We start from the raw sequence: 23,321 nt of genomic DNA on the forward strand, positions 1-23,321 counted from the left end.
TGAAGTGCAGTGACACACTTGTGGCTGCCGCAACCTTGACTTGCTGGGCTAAGGTGATCCTTCTGCCTCAGCCTTCCTAGTAGCTGGAACTATAGGTGCATGCTACCATGCCTGGCTTATTTTTTGATTTACTGTAGAGATGAAGTCTCACCAAGTTGCCCAGGCTGGTCTTGAACCCCTGAGCTCAGGCAATCCTCTCGCCTAGCCTCCTAAAGTGCTGGGATTACAGGCTTGACCCACCATCCCTGGCATTTTTTTGGGGGAAGGGGGAGAATAGAGATAGGGTTTCTGCTCTGTTGTCCAGCCTGGAATGCAATGACATGATCACAGATCACTTCTGTCTTGACCTCCTGGGTTCAGGCAATCCTCCTGCCTCAGCCTCCTGGGATGATAGGTGCACACCACCACACTGGACTAATTTTTGGGGTTTTTGTAGAGATGAAATCTTACTATGTTGCCTAGCCTGGTCTAAACTCTAGGCCTCAAGAGATCCTCCATCTCAACCTCCCAAAACACAGGAGGGATTACAGGTATGAGCCACGGTGCCTGGCCCACTTTATTCATTTTTGAGTAATGTATGTTGAGCGCTAGCCTGTATCAAGTCCTATGCTAAAAACAAATTTAAACCTCACAATGAATATTTGAGTTGTGAAGTTCTATTAAAATTCTCATTGTAAAGATGAGGAAATTGAAGTTTAAGTATGTCTTGGCATGTCTCAGGCTGCAAAACTAGTAAAAGAGGTGGATTTGAACTCAGAACTATGCTATTCCAGCCCATAATCTTGGCCACTATGTTATGCTGCCTCAAGGTAGAATATGTAAAATAAATATTTATGTACACATGAACACCATTCACAATAGTTCTGAGGCTCAAAATAGGACCAGAATGCCTTCCTTATTTGTCATTTTGCTTTGCAGGCTCTTCTGGCCCTGTTATCACCTTCCCTCCCAGACACGCTTTCACCTCGTTCCCTGCATCCAAATGCCACCCAAATTTACAATTTGACAGGCAGCTAAATATCTTACATTTTAGGCTGTCCCAAGTTGTTTCACTAGCCTTTTCTTTTTCTTCTCAAGAAGGAAGATGAACACTGATGAAGTGACTCAGGCCCAGAAACTTCCTCTTGCACTTAGAGTGAGCCAATCGATATCTCTACCCACAGTCCTTATTGCACCGATGACCAACAGTACTCTAATGGCTTTGCTATTTAGCAGCTCAAAAGAAGATCTCACTAGAAAATAAATTTATTGTCCCCCTCGTTCTCCCCCTTTAGCAAATCCTACCTTATTGCTTCCTGTTAGAAGACTTTGGAAGCCCTTTATGTTCGTTGTCAAATAGCACCATTTCCCTTAGCAGTGTTACATTATTGATTGAGATAATCTTATTTTCTGAAAATGTCATTTATGGCAGGTGCAATCCCTACTTGGTTAATTCATCTGTGATTTGGTATTGTATATTCAACCTGGTAGCAGAATGCTTCCTTTTTAAATTTTCTTCTGGAGCTGGAGTTTTCATTATTGAAATGAAAAGAAATGGGTCATAGAAATATTATCCACAAAGAACTCTCAATTAGAAAACATTACCCTGTTACTATCTTCCTGCTGAAGTTTGATGAACATATTTTATTATGTTTCAGTTGGCAGGACCTGTTTGCTCAATTGGTTTAACATCGTTCTAAGGAGGCTGAGGGTGTACATTCCAGCTCTGTAAGATGTTAGTGTATCCTCTTGGGCCCTGTACTTAAAGGAGGTAAGAGACAAAGACATCACTATGCCAAGCACATACTTCACTGGCAGGGAGCCACGACATCACAATTTGGGGACAAAGCACACTATTATTTAGTTGATAGTGTCAAACATCATGCTTCTTAGAGGTACTTGGAGGAACAAAGAGCAGTAAATTCCAGGAAAATACCATCTAACTAACAATGGTATGAATGTGACTTGTCCATCTGGAAGACATAGAGAAAAGGGATGGAAACAAAAAGAAACAATATGGTGAGTTGGGGGGGTGAAAAATAATAAAGAACTTTGAATTTTTCCCTCTTGAATATCTTGATTACACTCTCTGTGGAAGAGGGGAGATGTTCTTGGCTCACATCCAAATAGAGCAGGGGGGCTGGGTGTGGAGGCTCATGCCTATAATCCCTGCCTTTCTTTTGGGAGGCTGAGGCCAGAGGATCACTTGAGCCCAGAAGTTCAAGGCTGCAGTGAACTATGATCATGCCACTGTCCTCCAGTCTTGGTAACAGAGCAACACCTTGTCTCTAAAACAATAAATAAAATAAAATAAAGATGCTGACTTAGGTCTTGAAAAAAATAAAACTGGCAGGAAAATCTGTAACGAGCTATCTTAGTTCAGAAAGGACAGCAGTGATCCAAGACTGTGTTATCTCAGCTGATTCCAGACAAGAGGATGCTGCCAATGCTACACAATAAAAACATAAATAAATCAGATAATTCATAGGATTCTTAGAGTGTGTTTATATCACCATTTGCCATTTGAGAAAGTGAAAGTCTCCGCTTTAGGGAGGCGAGAGACAAAGACTTTTAGGTTTTAAAAGTTTAAGTTTCAGTCCCTGAAAGCTGGAGATCTGGGCATGGGGAATAGCGAAGACTCATTTTTTATGTTTATGCATAGATTTCAATGTGATATAGATTGATTTCATTCAGTACAGACATATGCTGTAGGAACTTATTGACCAGATCATTGTCATTCTATTTTGTGTGGTTCTGCACAGACAATTTTTCTTTACTTGTTTTGCTCTGAGCTGTTACATATAAACACTTAGTGCAAGGTTAAGTTTTCTGCTTAAGAAATGATTATGTAGGCTGGGTGCAGTGGTTCACACCTGTAATCCCAACACTTTGGGAGGCCTAAATGGGAGAATTGCTTGAACCCAGGAGTTCGAGACCAACCTGGGCAACATAGCAAGATCTCATCTCGACGAAAAGTAAAAAAATTAGCTAGATGTGGTGGTGCGCTCTTGTAGTCCCAGCTACTTGGGATACTGAAGTAGAAGGATCACCTGAGCCCAAGAGGTCAAGGCTGTTGTGAGCTGTGATCACCGTGATCATGTCACTGCACTACAGCCTGGGCAGCAGACTGAAACCCCAACTCAAAAAAAAAAAAAAAAAAAAAATTATCTGTATGTTTTCCTCCCAATCAAAATTATTTTATTCATTTAGGATTCTAGCTTGTAACAGTAAAGTGCTTTCCTATGCATTTAGATTGCGTTCCTTTTCCAAACTTTTCATCCTTTGGCGTTTTTTAAAGACTAACTTGTGATTTCATTATGTCTCTTAAAACACCCAAGAAGTAAGAATTTACAAAAAAATCCTGGTCCAAGATTGGACCCACCATGAATAAGCTGTTGCAGTCTCAAACAGAACAAGGGTGCAGGTTGCATGTCTTTAAGTCACCAGAGACAGAACTTTGGGACAATACTAGTGGTCCAGTCTTCCCAATGCTAGTTTATTTATAACTACTTAAAAATTAAAAACTACAGGAGTGGTATAGCTTTGAATATAAGCGGGTCTGTGGGCAGGTGGTACAACTCACTGCTAGTAACTTTTAGAGATTTTTGTATACGCCCCCTCCTTTCCTGCAGCTGTTCCGCAGTTCTTCCAGCAGGTGTCCCTATAATTACAGAACAAACATTCCACAGCATGGTATGTAACTTTATTTTTCTAGCATAATTTAAAGTATTTACACACTGCACACTCACTGTTTTACACAGATACATATTCATATACCTATGAACCACATCTAAAGGTTTCTTTGCAAAGACTCGACACACTGCGGGGGTTGCCAAGCATAACAAAGAGGACAAAAAAAGTTTTGAGTCTTTTAAAGACAGCCATGTGGAGCATCTGTGAAAACCAGTGTTCCCCAAGTTTCAAGCTCCCCCAGGAGCCCTCTAAACAGCTACAGTCTATCCATGTGTTGGAATGACCTAAAACTAGAATTTCAAGAACCAATATGTGCAAGCAGACTTTCTCTAGAACTTCTAGAAAAGGAGAAAATAAACCTGGCCCTTAGAACAAGGGAAATACATGTATTTCTGAAACTTATCTGTGGGGACTGTAAATGTTTTACAGTGACACTGATTATAAAGGGAGAAAAGCTTAATACACTGAAACTAATCCTAGTAATGCAGGATGTTTTTGAGCATCCGTTTCAGCCAAATGATCTGGCAAAACAACCCAATTTTCTTTTCCCAACTACTAATAGAGGTGGTTATTTTTTCTGAAAAGAACAACGGTAATCATATACACTCAAAACCCAGTTACTATAGACATTTCTACTATTGTTTTTACTTCACTTTTATACTACTTGCACAAAAATAGTGGTTAAAAGTATCCTCAATACATTTCCTCTCCTGTTCTACTCAATTATAAAATTAACAATAGTTTTTGAATTTGGTAAATGACTCCATAGGTGAACAAACGCAGTCACAGTTCAGAGCTGATGGCAGGGAAGTCCCTAGTCTAGCTTCTAGAAAAGGACGACACGTTTAGTTCTCCACTCTCTGGAGTTGAATCTTTAGCAGAGCACCTTCATTATTTCCCCAGACTGCTAAAGATTATTCTCTCATACACCGGAAGGTAGAGGTTTGCCACCTCTAGTTGAATTCACAACTCCACCCTGTGACTGGATGGCACATCAGTTCACTAAGAAAGAGAATTTCACAAAATAACATCCTCTTTTCCTGCCAGTCTGGACCTCTGGCAGTGTCATTAATCAACAGGACATGGCAGAAGAAATTATCCAGTCAACTAAAACTAAGCATAACTTTGGTCTATATTACTATTCAAAGTTCCTATTTTTGGTGTTTATGTAAACTTGGATTATTAAAGTATAACTTTATCACTTCTTGGAACATTGGTATTTAGATGTAACAATATAAACATACCTATCCTGGAGTTAACTGTGACTGTTCCTGCCTTTCATTGTTAACTTTGGCAAGGGGGTGCCAACGATGGGATGGAAGAGGCAAGAAGAGAGATCCTTTTACTTCACAAGGATTTCACCAAGTCACACGAGCAATGGTCTAAATAATATTCAGCTACAGGTGTTAAGAGAGTGCCTGACCAACAAATGAGACTCCCTGGGGAGCACAAAGCTTGGTTTGCAAGTGTCTGGATTAAGCAGCACCCAGAGTTGGCTGCACGTGGAGTCAGGCCACAGAAGACTTACTGTCATTACTGCCCTACTTAGTTCCATTCTGCATATAAGCATGTCAAAGACTGTGATGAAGGCCATGGTGTGGAGGACAAGGAAGAATGGAAAACTTTGTGATGGGATCTGGGCCTCCCAGAGAATCTAACCCACCCAGTCTCTGGATTCACAAGGTGTGATCAAGGAAGGCTTCCTAACTGGATGGAGGCAGGGAGTGCCGGGTGGTTTTGGGCCCAACAGTCAAGAGAAGGTTAAGAATATGGGCTTACACCAGTCTATAAAGAGAAAAAAAGAGCAACGCATGACAATCAGAAAATTTATGGTTCCTTGTTTTGCTTCATGCAGAATCGAATTAAAAGAGAAAAAAATTACAATTTAAAAAGGGGGCATGGGATGAGAAAATGTCTGAGCGCTCCTGGGGTCTAGCAAGAGGCCTGCTATGTGTCTATGAAACTGCCGCCACTAGACTCTTTTGACCTACAGAAACAGCAGTTTCCTCTGGTTCAACCTAATATACCACATGTGATCAAATATATACCATTTCGAATGGAGAGTAAGAACTGTATCATACACCGCTTATGAAAAAGTAACTGGTGTTAGAGAATAAGAGGGCTTCTTAAGATCAGAGTTTAACAGAGTCAAAAGCACCTGCAAGGGGGAGGTTAACGCTCCTTTCAAATCAAATGAGGGTAGAACGGTGAGGACACAGTTCAAAGGAAGGAGGCAGCTCTACTGGAAGGTGGTGGGTGAGAACTGCACACTGTGGCAAATCAGTAGCAATGGGAAAGGGCAGAAGGGAACAGCCAAGAACAGTTACAAACACCTTCAAAGGGCACACTGCATATGGTGTCTGTGTATATGTACTATACATATTCATCAGGTACACACATAAATATTTAATATATAAAAAATAAAGTGCTTTCTAACAGGTCCCCAGGCAGGGACATTATAAAACATTTCACAAAACTGCAAAACAAAATTGATACAATCAAAGAACACTACATCCAACATATGTGAGAACAGTCAAACACAATATGTACAATCTGGTGGGTGTCCCAGGACAAACATCCTGTCATATACATGGTATATACATATATACTCTTTTACTCAATATATTATGACAATATATATTTTAAAATTTTGTTATAGACAAAACCAAAACAAAACAAAAGACAACCCCTACAAAAACACAATAAGGATCAAGCACGTGAGTCCCAGACTGACAGACAAATTGCTGCCTTCACAGGGAGTCCCATTGCCACTGCTGGGGAAAATGTGCCAGCGTTCCTTCCTCGGGTGCAGCGCCTCCACATCCTCCAAGGCACTGTGGGCTGCGGCGGTAAAGTTGGCATCACCAGTGGTGAGCAGGTCAAAGACACAGGACTGGAAATAGATGTCCTTCACCGGCATCTTCTCATGGCACTGAGTGCTGGCAGTCTCCAGTGTGTAGCCGGGCCAGGCCGGCACCAAGGAGGTGCGAGGCAGGCTGTGCCCCAGGATGGCAGACACCTGGCCCTGCCCATCATCGATGCGTTCGCTCAGGGGGCAGCCGTTCACACACAGCTGTAGGTCCTGGCTTTCCTCGTAGGACATGGCCAGATCCTCGGGCATACGGATGGCGAGGGTCAGGTAGCGACCCAGCTGCCGCACAAACACAGTAGTCCCTATGTAGCGGGCGTGCATCTCCACATAGCGGCCACTCTCCCTCTCCACAATACGCAGGCTCTTGGCATCACCGTCCCCACCACTGGTGGTGCCATCTACAAAGGCAGCTGGCAAGTCATCTGTCACAGCTTGGTAGACTTTCTGATCTGTACACTCATGGTGGGCTTTGAAGATGATAGTGATCTGTGGGAAGGAACACACACAAAGTTCAACAGAACGGAAGAGAAGCAGAAAAGTGCCACTCTCTGCAGCAAGTGCTCCCCTTCATTTTGGAGTTGAATCGCTTAAGATGGAATCTCCACACTCAACCCAACTGCTCTTGCTTCATAAATGGATGGTATAACTTTCAGGAAAAATTTAACAGACTCTCATATGTTTAGAATTAAACTTTAACATAAATCTGGTGGATGTGCATCAAGAAAAGCAATGTTCTTTATTTTAAGACAGACAGAGAACAGTAGTGATGCTGGGATATAGGCAATTTTTATCATTAACTTTCTACCTTGTCTCCTTCCAAAATGAATGAGCCATGGTATGTATGGCTCTGAGGGAAAAAGGGTGTCTTTCTTAGTTATTGTGTAGAAACGTTAAAGGGTTTAATTAATAATATACCTACCAGAATTTTGCTTTCTAAAAAGATTCTTCACTAGACTATAAAATCATATCCTGTGACTCACCACTACAAACTTACTTGATATAAACACTGAGAGATGAAGCAGAGTTGAGGAGGGGGCACCCCAGCATTGGCCACCAATCATGTGCCTCGGGAAAGATTTCTCTGAGTCCCTTAATCAAATGTTTCACATCACTGGCTAATCCCTGTGACAGGGAAATCACTTGGCAAATACAGCTCCCAAGCACCGGCACAGACTAAATACCCTAAACCTAGTTACAGCAAATGTTTTCCCCAAACAGCACCATGGTTGTCCTTTAACTCTCAGAAATCTTTTCCTAGCCAACTCTCAATGCTCCAAATTAAGCATACAATTCATGAAAAGAAAAAAAAAATCTACTGATAATGCAACAAATACCCTTTAGGTCAGTCCATTTTCTTTTCCACAGATTCCTTTAATTAGAACAGTTATTTTAAAAACCTGAATTCTTGCACACCTTTGCCTCCAACATACCTAATGCTTGGTACACGTGGTGAAGGCAAGATAATAATGGCGGTGTGTGTGTGTGTGTGTGTGTGTGTGTGTGTGTGTGTGTGTGTGTGTGTGTGTGTGTGTGTGTGTGTCTCACACACAGATGGGGAAACTTCCAAAGACCAAAAAAAGACTGTATTTTGAGATTTGTGTCACTGCTACTAACTGAGGCAACAGATTTCTTTCTTCTTTCTTGAAAAAACAAAAAGTATCAGGTGACTTCAGTCAAGGAGGAAGGTAGACAAGCCAAACACTCCATGAATTACTCTGGATGGAGGAAACCTTCTACCTCCTGCAAGGGGAACTAATCAAAACAATAGACCCTTGTTAAAAAGGCCAGAAAATGGCCCCCACGAAGTCCTCACAACCGCCCCGTTTATGTCTGAAGTTTTTCCCCTACTTGGCCAGCATTTGCTCACACTATTTAATTCCACATGTTCCCACTGGTGTTACTTGACTGGAATTTTCCAGCCATTTCATTTTACTTCAGCCAGTTATAAAGCCAGATCTGAACCAGCTGCACTGCAGCAACTGGTTAAATTCATATCCGTTGTTTGCAGCTGCAACTAAAAGCCAGACAATGTACTATGAAAATGCTGGGTTTTCTCCCTTCGTAATGACCCTGAGCCACAACTTGATTTCACTACCAGCCTTCTCACATTTCAACACCTTCTTAACAACCCAAAGGAGGTGTACCAGAGATGATTTCAGGAAATTTGTTGTGCATCCAACCATAGGACCTTTCAGAGTGAATGGGGTTTTGAGCTAGATATCTAAATGGGACTATAAAATAGATTTATTTGGTGGCTCTAAAGTCAGTTTGACAAGTGATTTTTTTTTAAGGCAAGCTGGGATCTGTTGGAGGTGAAAAGATTAATTCAAGAAAATTTTGCACCTGAGAAAGTTGAACGTTAACAATACAGATGGCTAAAATTAGACTTAAAATAGACTTTTTATATAACCACAATCCTCATTTTTGCCCATAACATTCACTCAAAGGTTAAGCAAACTCTTCAACAACAGTTAAGTGATCTGTCTTTCTAGCCTAACAGATCTCAAATTTAGCCAACTTGCTATTATTTGCCAGAACTAAGTACTTTTTTGGTTCACCTTAAGAAAAACAAAGAGGAATTATGTTTGTTGGGACAACAAAGCAGAGATAGCCAGTTCTAAACAAGTTTTCAAAAAAGCCAGCAAGGGTTCATAATCAGATGAGTGAACAGCTCCATATGTTTTACTAAGCCTGTTTTTTTTCATCAAGCACACCAATTCCAACTCAGGAACTTAGGAGTCACTTCAACTACCTCACATATTATTGTCCTCTGCTATCCTATGACATTAACAATAGCTTATCCAGAAGATCGAAATAAAGCTTGACTTCTCCTCTAGTATATATATATGTAGAGAGTATTCCAGTTAACCTAACAGTTTTCTGCCTTTCACATCGGGTAGGAGTGACTTTTTCTGAGACAATTAAGCTGATCTTTCTCTTGCTGATTCCCTGCTGGGTGAGGTAATTCTCACTGAGAGCATATGCACAGAAATATCCCTTGAACCAAAATGCTGAGGTTTCTGAATCGATCGCAAAGCATGAGCGGGTTTCCTGAGTGGTCCCCTGTAGTTTAAGTATGTACTGAACAGGTACCTAGAGATATAATCAATGTAAATGTAGAAAACATGGGGTAAGCGTTTCACATGACTTAAGTTTTGTAATGCAATTTCATTCCTTCCTTATAACAATTACAACAAGAGCTCTTAAAAAGGCAGACACTCAGCCACGAAGGGCAAGAAATTCATTTTCAGACATCTTCCTCTTTAGAAAAGCAAAATGTATTCCTTCTTAATTCTTACTTTGTAAACACTCAAAATTTAACTGGAATTTTTGGAAGTTCCAAACTTTTTATAGTTCCCACTAGCAGCAATCAGAGCATAAAAACAGAACACTCAAAACTGTACTCAAAAGCTTGCAAACAGATAATTTAAAAACATAAGCTATGCTTTATAATATCCTTTCCCCCCCCCACCCCGTGAACCAATCCATATGCTGTCATAACTCAATTTGGCACATCTGTTCTATGCCACACCATTTATTATTGATGGATGGCATTTCTGTGCATTTAAAACATCAATGCCTTTTGTTAAACCTTCCCCACCCAGTCCCTCTCAACCCCCACCTTAGACTAACTACTTCGGTTCTCTTCATTCATATTTAATGATTCACTCCCTGAGATCTTTACCACCCACGAGGTCTATTAGGAAGAGAAAGATAGCAGCTACAAATCAACCTTTCCACAGGAGACAGGCAACAAGAACTTAAGCAGGTTTGCTGTGAAATCAAAGTTTCCACCAGGAGAGAGAGAAAAAAAAGAAAATATATTAAATGAAAACAAAGTAGCCAACAAAGAAGGAAAACACAAGTACTGCCCTGCCAAGAGACACGTTCCCAAGGCACAAATGGCCTGGCAAAATGCTGCACACAGGTTTTAAAACAGAATTCTCCAATGGCTGTGCACTTAGCTATTTGTGCATACTGTATTTTGGGGGGAGCAGTCATCTTTGTTTAATCAGGCCAACTTAGTGCAGGGCTTTTCTGGAATCCTCAAATACCAGAACTGGACTTTTTGATCAAGGAACGTACATCTCGTGGCTTAAGATGGGTCAGAAAACTAAGCTGAAGTAGTCACAGAAATTAACTTGAAACATATGGAAATACAATTTTGATGTATAGCTGGTTAAAATTCTACTTGTGTCAAAGGAAGTCAAAATGAATTTTATTTCCTATAATTAGCTGATATGTCTACTTCATATATCCTTTGAGTGTAATGACAGGTTGAAAAATAGCAGGCTCTAAGGGAGAATAAGAACACTAATCATGGTGCTTTTTACCCTTACGCCTGTAAGTGGCATGCAGCCTCTACAATCAGTTTTCCCCAGCAAGCCAAAAAAGAAACCATTCCAACAAGAGCACATGCGTCAAAGAAGAAAAACATACACATGCTCTACCACCATCCCTAAAACACCTACATTTTACTTTGAGGGTCAATTTTTCTAAATGTTGAGAAGTCAAAGCCTAGGACACCTGAAGCACCAAGAGAAAGCATGCCTTAAAGGCACCTTCCTTAGAGCGTCCTCCCTGGTCCCACTTCTCCCTACCTACCAGGGAATCTCCCAAGAGTGGATCTTGGTCAGAGCAGAGCTACTTCGTCCAGGCAGGGAAGCAAATGTCCAATGGCTCCACAAAATGGGGGAGAAGAACTCTGTGCCCCCCATTTTGTGGAGGAGGGAAAAAGACGTATTAATTTAGAATGACTTTCTGAACAATTTCATGTAAAACCAAGGAGGATTTTTATATACGCTACATTCAAAACAAATGTTGGGCTAGCAAATATTTGATGTCATTTATAATTTTCCTTTAAAAATTAGGAAACAAAAAAACCGTTAGGAAGTTGTGAACTCAATGAACTGGAATGTAATTTTATAATCACTAGTCAGTATATGCATACATATATAGATATATATAACCCAATATCTACAGGAAGCTCAACTTAAGACCCACAAAAGTACATTTTGTTAAATAATTTTACCGAAGGAGGATAAGGTACTAAAGTAAGACAGTACAAGTGTTTACAAGGTGAGTGGCAGATTAAAACACTTACTCTGGACTTGTTTTGGGGCTTGAATGAGACCTTCAAAAGAGCTATCTAAATAGGTTTCTCTACCCTCAAGCCTCTTTCCACAGAGCTCTGCCCTCAGAGCACTAAGAAGATCCAGAAAAATGGAATGCATCAGATTATTCTCTAACGCTGCCCTAGGTAAGGAGTACATGCAGAAACAGGGGTGGCCTTGGCTGCTGGAGGGGTGCTTGGCAGCAGATGGAGTAAGAGGAAACAAACCAGAGGGGAAGGACACCCACAGCTAAAAGCCACTAGGGTGGTCTAGAAAAGAAGCTTCAAGCTCAGTGGTTGGACAGAGAGTCAATGGGAAGTCAGCCCAGGGATGACACATGAAAGGGACAGGCACAAAAATGCTGGCTTCCAAAGAGTAATTTCTGTACTCTTAATACAAGGAAGATTGGAAGCATAAAAAGGCGCAGAGACAGGGAAGCTGGCCAGTTTCCTGGTACAGACCAGAGAAATGCCAGGGCTAGGCTGAGCACAAGGAAAGGACTTAGGCCTGTCTCAGTCACTACAAAAACTCCAAAGGGAACTTCCTCTTCAGCTTGTCAGTTGCATTCAGACTCTGCACTGTGAGGAGGCCAGCAAGTGTAGGCTCTCACTATGCTTCTAGATGTAAAGTGAGGAATGCGTGGACAGTATCACAGGCCGAAGCTGCCATAGTGCTTCAGACTAGAGGCTAAAAATATTTTGAAAGGTGAGAGCCAGTGCTGGAGGCAGTAACTGCTGAATCTGCCCTAGCAGGTCTCCCTTCAGGCATCTCCCTCCCAATGGGGAACGAGGTAGGGCACAGATCTGAGGCCCTAGTAGGACCCTGGGCAAATGCTCTGGGTTTAGGTTGAGCACAGCTGTTCTCCAAACCGATGGGATTAGGAAACCACAGGCTCTTTGATCATTTTTCAGGGTTGGGAGGTACACAAAAAAGTAAAAGGGCTTGAAGGTCTTCACAATACACTCACACTCTGTCACTTCTAGGTTCAATTTCAAGTCTCCTGGGCTTTAAAAAAAAAAAAAAAAAGGGAAAGAAAAGGCCCTTGAGAACTCAGGAAGGAGGTGGTTAGAAAAGGTCACCATGTGTTTTAAGAAGCCAGTTAACTGAAATGCTACAAAACAATATCCTTCTGTCTGCATTTTCCTTGGGCAGGGAGGAGGAAGACCTCGATACCACATGTAAGCACGTGCATGTACTTGTGCGCACGCACACACGGACCTTAAATGGAAAGCGTAAACCCTGACCCCACCTCAGGAGCCTATACAGAGCAGAGGAGAAATCAGTGTTTAAATGCTGTCATGCCCACTCTCTCCACAATATATAGACTATGTTCCACCATGAAAGAACCCAACCAGAATTAGCCAAACGTCCTTTTGGCTCCAACTCTTCAAATAACCAGCTAACCGAAGCATAAAAAACTCCTCGCTCCAGCCGGGCACGGTGGCTCAGCCTGTAATCCCAGCACTTTGGAAGGCCTAGGTGAGAGGGTTGCCTGAGTCCAGGGGTTCGTGACCAGCCTGGGTAAATTAATGAGACCTCGTCCCTATGATAAATCACAAAAAAACTAGCCAGGCGTGGTGGCGTGAGTCTGTAGTTCCAGCTACTTGGAAGACTGAGGTGGAAGGATCGCCTAGACCCAGCAGGTAGAGGCTGCGGTAGCCGTGAGTGTGCCCCTGCACTCCAGGCTGAGCGACAAGAGTGAGACTCCAACTCAACAACAACAACAACAACAACTCCTCTCTCCATAGAACCAGTCTAACCTAAAGCTCTTTCTAGACCAACAATCTAGACTTTCATTGCACGGTCGTCCAGTTAAAGTCTGTATCTTAGATGTCTTGGTTATTTCTGCTAGTTATCACTTACTCCCAAGTTGAGCAGTTTGAAAAGTCCTTAAATTACCCCACCCACAAGAACACAACATTCAAAACAGTGGAAGAGCAAGTTCTACTGCAGTCAAAACAAATAAAGACAAAATGGGTAAGGTAGAAATTTTCATTGTTCAACACTCTAGGTAACTTTTTACATGACACATTCCACACCAGCAGAAACTGTTTGGTTGGCAATAATTGAAGCCAACAACAAAAAAGGACCAACCATCCAATGTTTCCTTCTCACCCCTTCCCCTTAAAATGTTGACTCGAAGAAAATTTAACCAGGCAGAAACACTTGGAAATATGACAGAAAAACAAGTCCTAACTTTCAGCTGTGTATCAGACTTGGCCTTGTGCCTCTGCTTTAAACTATGGAGTGTAGATTTGTCTTAAAGCAGCAGAGGGCCTTGGCACCCGCATGGAATCCTGCCTGCTCAGAAAGGCCTTGGGTTACTTTTACAAATGGGGGATTCTGAAGGTCTCTTCCTCTTTTCAAACCACAACTGGGACAGAGGGAATAGCAGTCAGGGAGCTTAGAAAGATGGTAAAAGACTCATTACCCATAGTATTTTAATGTGCATGGAAAAAATAAAGGCAAAACTTTTTTGAAAAGTGTGCATAAAGAATAACCAGGTAGGCCCATGCATCTTATAAAATGATTTTCCCCACTTATAGGTTCATCACACAGCTAATAATGTCCCCTCCTTTCTTTGTTTCCGTTCCCCACATGTACTTGGAAATATTCACCTCCAGGCAATTTACTGAAACAATATGAAGCAAAGTTGAGTAGTTCCTGGGCCTAAGACTTTATAATCCAGCATAAACATGAGCTATGCAGGAAACAAAAGGACAAATAAGGACAATGCTGCCTGGAATTACATCTGACTTCTGCTCTTCTAAAAACTGTTATTTATTTATTTTTATTTTTTAGTCTCATTCTGTTGCCTAGGCTAGAGTGCAGTATCACGCTGAAGCCTCAACCTACTGGGCTCAGGCGATCCTTCTGCCTCAGCCTTCCCAGTAGCTGGAAATACAGGCATGAGTCACCACGTCCAGCTAATTTTTAAAAAATTTGTTGTAGAGATGAGGTCTCACCAAGTTGCCCTGGCTGGTCTTGAACCCTTGGACTCAGGCAATCCTCTCACCTCAGCCTCCCAAAGTGCTAGGATTATAGGTGTGAGCCACCATGCCTGGCTAAAACTGTTCTTTAATGTTTCACTATTCTTTCTACAATAAAAAAAATTCAGGGAGGGTAAAAATAGCTCATGTGTGCTGTCATTAGAGTTTTAAAGATGAGCTGGGACCCTGGAAAATGAATTTAATTAAGAACTGGGGACCGTGATAGTCAAATTCTGCAAAGTTTTTTGGTATAAAATTGAAGATCAGAAACTTTTCAAAAGTGAGAGCCAGGGCTCTAGGTCTTACCAGGTTGTATGTGGGTGAGAAGCCACCCTTACTGTGGAAGGTGGAAAGACAGACTGTGTCAAATTCCAGGTAAGGAGGGGGTGTGCCTTGGGTCTTCAAGCAGCTTAGTCCCCTGGCCCTTCTTGACATGCGTGCCAACTTGCTAAGTAAAAGTAACATCACTTAGAACAAGTTTGTCAATGCAGTTTGCTGACGTTTTACAAAGAAACCCTGAAACAGCAGGGGTTCACACACAAGCCTCACACTTTTCCACTGACCGCTGCACATTTTAGTTATGGACTTAGACTGAGGCAGAGGCTTGCATTCCCATTCACCTTCACGTCTCCCACCCACACATAGTGGGCTCTTTAATACTTAAGTGTTTCAAATGCAACACCAAATTAACAATGCATCATATCTGAGAAAGGATTATATTGAGTGGGGAGCTGTTACTGCAAACTCCTCTCCCATCTGTTCGCAATATGCCTCATCCAGTCTTACAACTTTTTAACATTTTTGTAAAGCAAAGAGGATCACAATAATTTGAGCAAATCTCAAAGGGATGGCAAGAATTACCCGTATAACATCTATAATCACAAGAAAAATGAAGAGCAACCTCAGTTTTTTTTTGTTTTTTTTTTTGAGTTGGAGTCTCACTCTGTCGCCCAAACTGGGGTGCAGTGGCTGCTTCCGGCCACCGCAGCCTCGACCTGCTGGGCTCCGGTGATCCTTCCGCCTCAGCCTGCCAAGTAGCTGGAATTACAGACATGCGCTACCACGCCCGGCTGATTTTTTGATTTATTGTAGAGATGAGGTCTCGCTGCCCAGGTGGGTCTCGAACCCGCGGGCTCAGGCAATCCACTCACCTCAGCCTCCCGAAGGCGCGGGATTACAAACTGAGCCACCGAGCCCGGCTCAACCTCAGATTTTAAGAATGATTTACAATGCACCTGCACGACAGTTGTGGTCTCTGGAAGATAAGTGTTCTACATTCCCAAAGAAGATACCACATGGCCCCCTTTACAACACTGCACACAAGAACAGTGTCCATATATTCAAACACAGTCCTGCCAATGCATTTTCCTTAGTCCATAACAATAGTGATCACTACTGTGTAGCTCACATGGTCTCTGTAAAGATACTAACAAAACAATGGTTTGCAAAACTTGGCTACAGTAAATGTACTAGGCCTGGGGTCAACAGAGGACAGATTTCCAAAGTCTGATGCAGAAAAATACTTAAAATGACAGTTGATAGCCTTTGCAATGCAGGCATGTCTGGTTCTGATTTTGTAGTCAAGAGAATGACCCTGCGGGTTTACATGCCCACATGCTGTTATGAAACAGTAACTACATGCTAAGAGGCATCGGAAAGCAAGAATGGACCCACTTCATGCTCCAGGAGCCGACAAAGGAATGGTGTTCATTTACAATGGAAAACCCTGGGTAATACAATTTGAGGAAAACATTAACAAGAGTGAACTAAAAACTCAGACTTTCTACATCTACATCTTCAACCAGGAGAAGTTTTCAGGAACTTCCAAGAAAGTGGCTACAGAATTTGAAATTCAGGTGTAATTATGGAATTTTAAATATATCTATCGACCTGATGGGCAGGGCTTCCTCCTCTGCTTTGGACAGGCAGTAAGTAGGATTACCCAGAGCTGGTGACCCACGGCAGCAGCAAGCACACAAGGCAGGCACCTAAGGGTCCACCCACTCCCCACCAGTCAACTGGTTGTCAAACACGAAGAGCACAACCCTTGTCCAAATGCAAACCACCTTCTCTCACCCAAGGATAAAGCACAGGCAAATGTGTAGCAGAAGACCTGTAACGGGACCAGCTGTCACCCCCAACCTTCCCTCCAACTTTTATTTTGTTTTACCAAGGATGAAGGATAGGATAAGAAAACAAGAGCAGTGCAAAAAGGATACAATTACATTAAAACAAAAGGAAAAATAAAGCCAAGGCATCCATATTACTTGTAAAAAATAATTACTGAAAATACTGTCACTGTTTAGGTGTGCAATTTTATAATTTCTGAAAGCTTTCTGGAAAAGGATCACATTGAATGCACTTGAGACTGGTGATTTTAATGTTTGCTACTAAGAATGCATTTGCCACATGCAGAATCTTTCATAAAAGAATTTGCTCGCCAGTCACCTTCTGTGATCATGGCATATGCAGACCCTCATTGATGCCACTTAAACCAGATCCACAGAATGCACTAGAGTTGAGACTGAAGTTGACAGAGAACGTAGAAGAAGTCAAGCATCCTCACATACAGTTGATCTCGAGTGTGTGAGGCACAGGAGAGCTACAGACATACGCCTTCACTAGAGCCTACAAACTAGGCTACCTTCTCCCCCTAAAACAAAAATTGCTTTTCTTTCTCATGTAGCTAACTCTGCCCGCTCCTCTCATCTCACTCTCTCCCAGTACCCGCGTGCCTGCAGCTGCCTCACAGCCAACAGTGGGGAAGATGGCCCAGAGCAGATGTGGATCTCAGCCGAGGTGTGTGGGTGTGCCAGACACCCCTGCAGCCCCCAAGGTGGAGAGATGAAAAACCAGCTCTGGATTCCCCTTCAGAAACACACCTACTTGGCAAGGCAGCCAACCACCACAGACTCCTCCAGAGAGAGTGTAAAAGGCTGGCAGAAGGCAAAACTAAGAACACACAGGCCCTGAGAAAGCATACCTGTACAAACCATGACCAACTAGAAAATAAGCCCTATTTTTCCGAGGGAGGGGAGGAGACATAGTAGACTAGGGGTGATGAGGCGACATCATTGAGCACTGCAGGCCTGTCTGCTTTGAACTCACTGCTGGTTGTGTGGAAAAAATAAAAGGCTTAGCTAATAAATGGCCTCTTGAGTACAAATGACTTGATTTCCTTTCCTTGTGGTTTAGCATTTTCCCCATTTTGTCTTTTTGTGATGAGACAAAGGGGGTGCTACTTAGGAACAGGTAGAGCGTACAATGTTAGACTTAAAGAAGCCGTGTTCCCAGGATTGAGGAATTGTCTTAGTAACCTCACTTTGCAAAACTGTGGGTTTTAGTGCTTCCATGCAGTGCTAAAGGCAGTGAAATGAATGGATGTTTAAATACAATTTCACCATCACAGCTGGACAGTCAGCCAATGATATCATTGGTCAGTCTTTAAATCTAGTGACACTGAGCATATGAGTCATTAAAAATGCTTGACCACGTAAGAATGGTTTGGTATCTGCAAGGTACAGTGCTGGTTACCCAACACAGATGTGTATGTATGTGCTTAAGTGTAAACTTGGGACTTGCATGAAAAAAAATTTCAAAAAGAAATTTTTGTTAAACCAGGATTTATTAAGAGGACAGAAAAGCTCCCACAGTGGGAGGGGACCTGAAGGGGTTGCCCTCAAAAGATTTTTATTGAAAGCACTGCGGTAGACATAAAGGGAAAATTTCACATCTTCTTCAGAATTTATTTTGCAACTAGTTTGTGCTCCCTATTTTTATTTATTACCAACATTTTTTTTCATGCTTAGGGTCTTTAAAAATTTTATTTTGGCCCTGGGTAGATAAAAGGAAATTGTATTGCAAGATTTTAGGCCTTCACTTGGTTTCACTAGCACAGGTCATACTGGCATCAAGACAGGTCTTCAAGAATAACCTTCCAGATGCTTATGGGACTTTGGAGAGTTACAAAAAGGGAAAAAAACAAAACCTACTAGAGGTCGTGAAGCTATTGAGTAATTTGTTGCTGAACAGCATGGCCACCAGATGTGAGGAAATACTCTCCAATAGTGCAATTAAAGACCAGGAATTCTCACTGTTCACTTAAATGTATGTCAGAGGGCCACTTTCCCCTCCCTCCTCTTTGGAAAGGGAAAATTTTTGATTCTTACCAAATTGAGGTAAAAATAAAGTTGCACTTTGTATTACCAAAAAAAAATTATAATCAACAACTGAAATAAAATAATCTTTATATACTTCAGTGGAAACTGTTTCATTTATATAATATCAATACTTTTAAGGTTATTGGATATCCTCTAAATATTTTCACCATAATCAGTGAAATGATAGCATTCTGATAGGTTGAGTGATAACATGTGATTGGATGGAAGGCATGGAAAATAAAATTCGAGGCTTGTGAAAAGAATCAATATTTTCCCATGTACACAGCTTTTATTGATTTCTACAGTCTTGTTTGAAAGTTACTCCTCCAAGTCTCAATTATTTGCACAATTGAGGATGACTTTTTCCATTCCCAATGGACTGCCTTCTTGAATTGTCAGTTATCCAAAACTATTCCCAGGGTATATATGCCCTATGACTGCAGTAACAATGGACTTTTGACCACGATTTCTCTCATAACTTCATAGTTACATAACTTTATAATGTAACTTATAGCAAACACACACACACACACACACACACACACACACACACACACACACACACGGAAAATCATTTGCATACATATAAAAACCAGAGGGAGAAAAGTTTATTTTGAAATGTAGAATCTGATGAGGCAAAAGGCAAACTTGAGCTTTTACTGGGAGCTGAAGTATAAACATTTTGGAGTTCCCCTAAGATGTCTGGACCAGTGTAACAGTCGTCTTTGTTCAGAGCAATGACTTCTAATCTTAGATTTGCGACACCCCTGGGTGTCTCCAGATATCTCCTGAGGTGCTGTAAATTCCCTCCACAAAATGCCAAGTAAAATAATTTAAATTCATTTTAAAAGTTTGCCACACATGTTTAGAGGCAAGGGAGGGGCTCCTGGAATCAAAAGAACAGTCATACAAATTTCAAAAGCTCAATCCTCATCAATTATATTTTAGTCTAACCAATTTATAAATAGATACGATAAATACAGGAAACGAAGCAAGGTGAGACGGTGTTTGTGTATGGTTTTGCAGTTGGGGAAGACAGGGAAAAAGGTGATTAATTTGGACACTATTTTAGTGGAAAACCCTTTTTTACTTTATTTACAACAACGGGATTAACACCGACTGGCAACTAGAAATCCAGTTTGTAGCTCCTCTTTATCTACTTGCACTAAGACACACTGGCACCTTGAAGTTGGCTGCAAAGATCTCTGTACAGTATTACTTTCTTAAAAAAAAAAAAAAAAAAATAGACCACAGAAACTGGCAGCTAGACATGGTAAGCTTAACTCAATTTTGTCAGTGTTTCCCTTAGCTTCTGACTTAAACTGTTACCCCGAGGCCTGAGACAGCACCGAGGTTATACATTACTGCTTTGCAGTATCCAATCCTTAGCCCTTCTTGGTCATCAAGAGGTTAGTAACTAAAACTTTACTGTGTGTTTACCACTGGGAAGCTGCCTTATTGCCATTACATTTTACTATGGCCTCCAAATCTCTGATAAAATACGTTTCTGGATGGGTCAATGCCTCAGGCTTCACAGCTTTCTTTATTATGAACACTGATTTTAGTCATCTGAACATGGATTTCATCAAGAAGACTCACATGCATATCACTCTAAAGACATAACTGAAAAAAGCACACATTTTGTCATTAAACAGGTCTGCCTTTTTCCTGGAGAATTCAATTTCACTGTTGACTTTTTATTCTTTGTATCATTGCCTATTTAAATTTAGACACACTTTTTACTTTCCAATGAGGAATTCCTTACTAAATAATTTTATTTAACCCTCTATCAACCGACAAAAGAGATCCTTTTAAAAGCTAGACCTTCTGTACCACATTCCAAAAGTTGTCTGAGGACTCAAACATCTCCCAGTTATGAAGGAGAAGGGAAAAAGGAAAGTATACTTGCCTTATTTGTAGCAGTAGCACTGGATCCAGGGACCACAGGCACATTTGTCACCTGAACTGAAAGATAATTATTATCTATGAGGGGCCAGGCCCCTTCCACTTTGCACGTTTGGAAGTGATCCTTGAAAGTTCTAAGGTGAGGATCTCCAAACAAGCCACAGAAAAGGTAACTGGGAGGGTTCTGGTCCCCTCCTCTGTGTTCTCTGGCTCCTGCATGGCTGTGATAGTTACAAGGATCGTGGGTCACTTCGGGGTTGGTAGAGGATGTGGGTCCATCCTTGGAACAATTCCTCTGGCTCATGAGGTCACTGATACCCAACACGGCAGAATGGTACACCAGGTTGCCACGGCAGGCCTTTGAAGTTCGCTGGGTGCAGCCAGCATAGGCACGCAGGGCCTTGCAGAACTCAGAGTCAAAGCCGTCAATGGCAGAGTTCAGGTGTGAAGTCAGGGATACAAAGTCCGTGGTACATTTCTGGATTCGACACTGGGCTGGCTGTTGGCAGTCACCTATGGGAAAGAAGATAAGGCCAAACACTTGTAAATGCTTCATAACTTTCTGAGCTACATGAGAAAACGACATGCTCCTCTGGGAACTGTCTGTTCTATTGTACATATTATACTCCTATTTTGAGAAGACTTCAGAAATAGGGCTGCATTGTACTCCTGTGTCTCTCTCAAATTTAGTAAGTAACTAGGAGAAAAACTGCATGCAATTAGTTAACTTAAACTCTATAAAGCATGGGCCGTTGTGAGTGAATGTGAATCTAGTTCACTGACCACAGGTTAAAATAACAAGGGGATAGTAAATAAAATATTTTATTATTGTCACTATTTGATTATAAATTTTGAGAACTATTCCTCTACCCTAAGGCCAAGCCAAAGACATGAACTTTATTTTGATTTTGAAAGCTGCATGAGTAACTGGCTTCAGAAAGCACCGTAAAAGCAGCACTACGCACAAAGTTATGATTAAAACCTCTACACCTCATGAAGGGATAAAATTAAAAATTACACTATGATTAGTTAAAACACTTTTACCTGATTTATCTATATGTCTACAGGGTAAACAAATCCAAGTACTAAGTCATTCTACTTTTCCTGAGATATTTTATCAACACATTGCACATAAACTACACAATTTCCTAGTTTGTACAAAATAGAAATACTCTTTAAAAGCAAAGTGATTCATGCGACCAGGCATACATATTGACCAAGCAATACATATTTACTTCTCCCTTAACATCTGTCTCGACCACTCTAGGACCCCAGCTCAAGCAGATGACAAGCATAAGCACACCAAATAAAAATGTACACAGGTACACTACCTTGAAATTATACTGTAGAAACAAATGATCTCAACCAACTATATATCTTCAGAAAGAAAACCAGAGAACTATAAAGCAGAGAATTCTTAGAGTATACATATTTTTTCTCTCAAACCAACAATTCACATAAACTTAATGACTGAGACAAAGCTATAAAGAAGTAGTGAAAATTCAAGTATTATTGCCCTATTTTTAAAAAATCAATTTCCAAATGCTGTTTTTTTTTCACCAGTAGTTTTTCAAATAAAAATTTATAAAACCTTAAAGCACAAGAATTGCCAATGCTAGAGGTCAGTTATGTGCTCCAATTAATTTAATATTCTGTTCCATAACGTGGAAACAACAGACTTACTGAAGAGATATACTTTTATCATCAACCTAAATTTTATATAAATGAACTGTAACACATATCTATGTTACTTAAAATTCTTTATAGGTCTTTAAGCTATTGAAAAGTCTCTTTCTTAATCTCTTCAAGTCTCAGATTTTTCAACAGAGAAACGAAGAGGCTGTTCTAAGATGAACTTTAAGATCTTTCCCAGGCAAAAAATATCTTAAAATTTGTATTCTAGATGGGGGGAAAACTCAAGGCCAGTAGATTATTAAACATTTAATTACTTCAAGATGTGGATACAATAAACTTCAGGATAATATCAAGGTTTAGGAGACTTCAACTGATAAAAACTTAAAATAAGCATAATATTGTCAAGCCTAATAGAAAGTTATTCTAATATTTTCAGTAGTAAACTGTTTTTAAATCTGAATTAAATAGCCTGTAATCTGTTTCTGGCTTTAGTTGGGAGAAAACGGTGGGAGGGGATAAACTCTGGAGATAACTCTGTCACCTTTTATAAATACGAAAAACCAAAGAGGAAAAAATATTATCATCTAGGCTCAGTAATCACTTTAACCTGAAAGAGAAACTTAAAATGTTTTAATATTTTGGAGCTATGAATGTACAGCAATCACCAAATCACATTTTTAAAAAGTTACAAAAGCAGTCTTCATGTGCGTGATCTATTTCATGTTTGTTCAGTTCCAAGCTCACAAAAGCAGCTCTGATATTTATAGAATTTCTCTTTCCGAAGCAATCAAGTTATTTCAGATTTTTTTTTTAACTAAAAACAAAGCCAAAACAAAACAGAAATCAACCAACAAACAAAAACCCCAAAAGGCATTAAACCTTTTTACAGATGGAAAAACCAAGGCAAGGGGATATTAAAAGCCTCACCCTGGCTAGATTGCACACAACTAGTATTAAGCCAGGATTTGGTCCC

General features: G+C 40.8%; 1 protein-coding gene across 1 annotated transcript; it reads right to left on the reverse strand.

Annotated features, from left to right (window-relative positions):
* Window positions 1–3,660: 3,660 nt before the first annotated feature.
* Window positions 3,661–21,299, reverse strand: RGMB (repulsive guidance molecule family member b). Its single transcript, XM_008072942.1, has 2 exons — window positions 20,718–21,299; window positions 3,661–7,030 (listed from the first exon to the last, which is right to left on the reverse strand). The coding sequence occupies exons 1-2, from the start codon at window positions 21,297–21,299 to the stop codon at window positions 6,362–6,364; spliced, it is 1,251 nt and encodes a 416-aa protein (XP_008071133.1). The 3' UTR covers window positions 3,661–6,361.
* Between the last annotated feature and the right edge of the window lie 2,022 nt (window positions 21,300–23,321).

This window comes from Carlito syrichta, unplaced genomic scaffold, assembly GCF_000164805.1.
Source record: "Carlito syrichta isolate Samal-C Ts95f unplaced genomic scaffold, Tarsius_syrichta-2.0.1 Scaffold315550, whole genome shotgun sequence".
Lineage (NCBI taxonomy): Eukaryota > Metazoa > Chordata > Mammalia > Primates > Tarsiidae > Carlito > Carlito syrichta.

Coding starts and splice junctions, on each gene's coding strand:
- RGMB (XM_008072942.1), bottom strand. CDS start 21,299: ATGTCGTTTTCTCATGTAGCTCAGAAAGTTATGAAGCATTTACAAGTG. Junction 7,031..20,717: donor GTGCTACTGCTACAAATAAG/GCAAGTATACTT, acceptor TCCTTCCCACAG/ATCACTATCATCTTCAAAGC.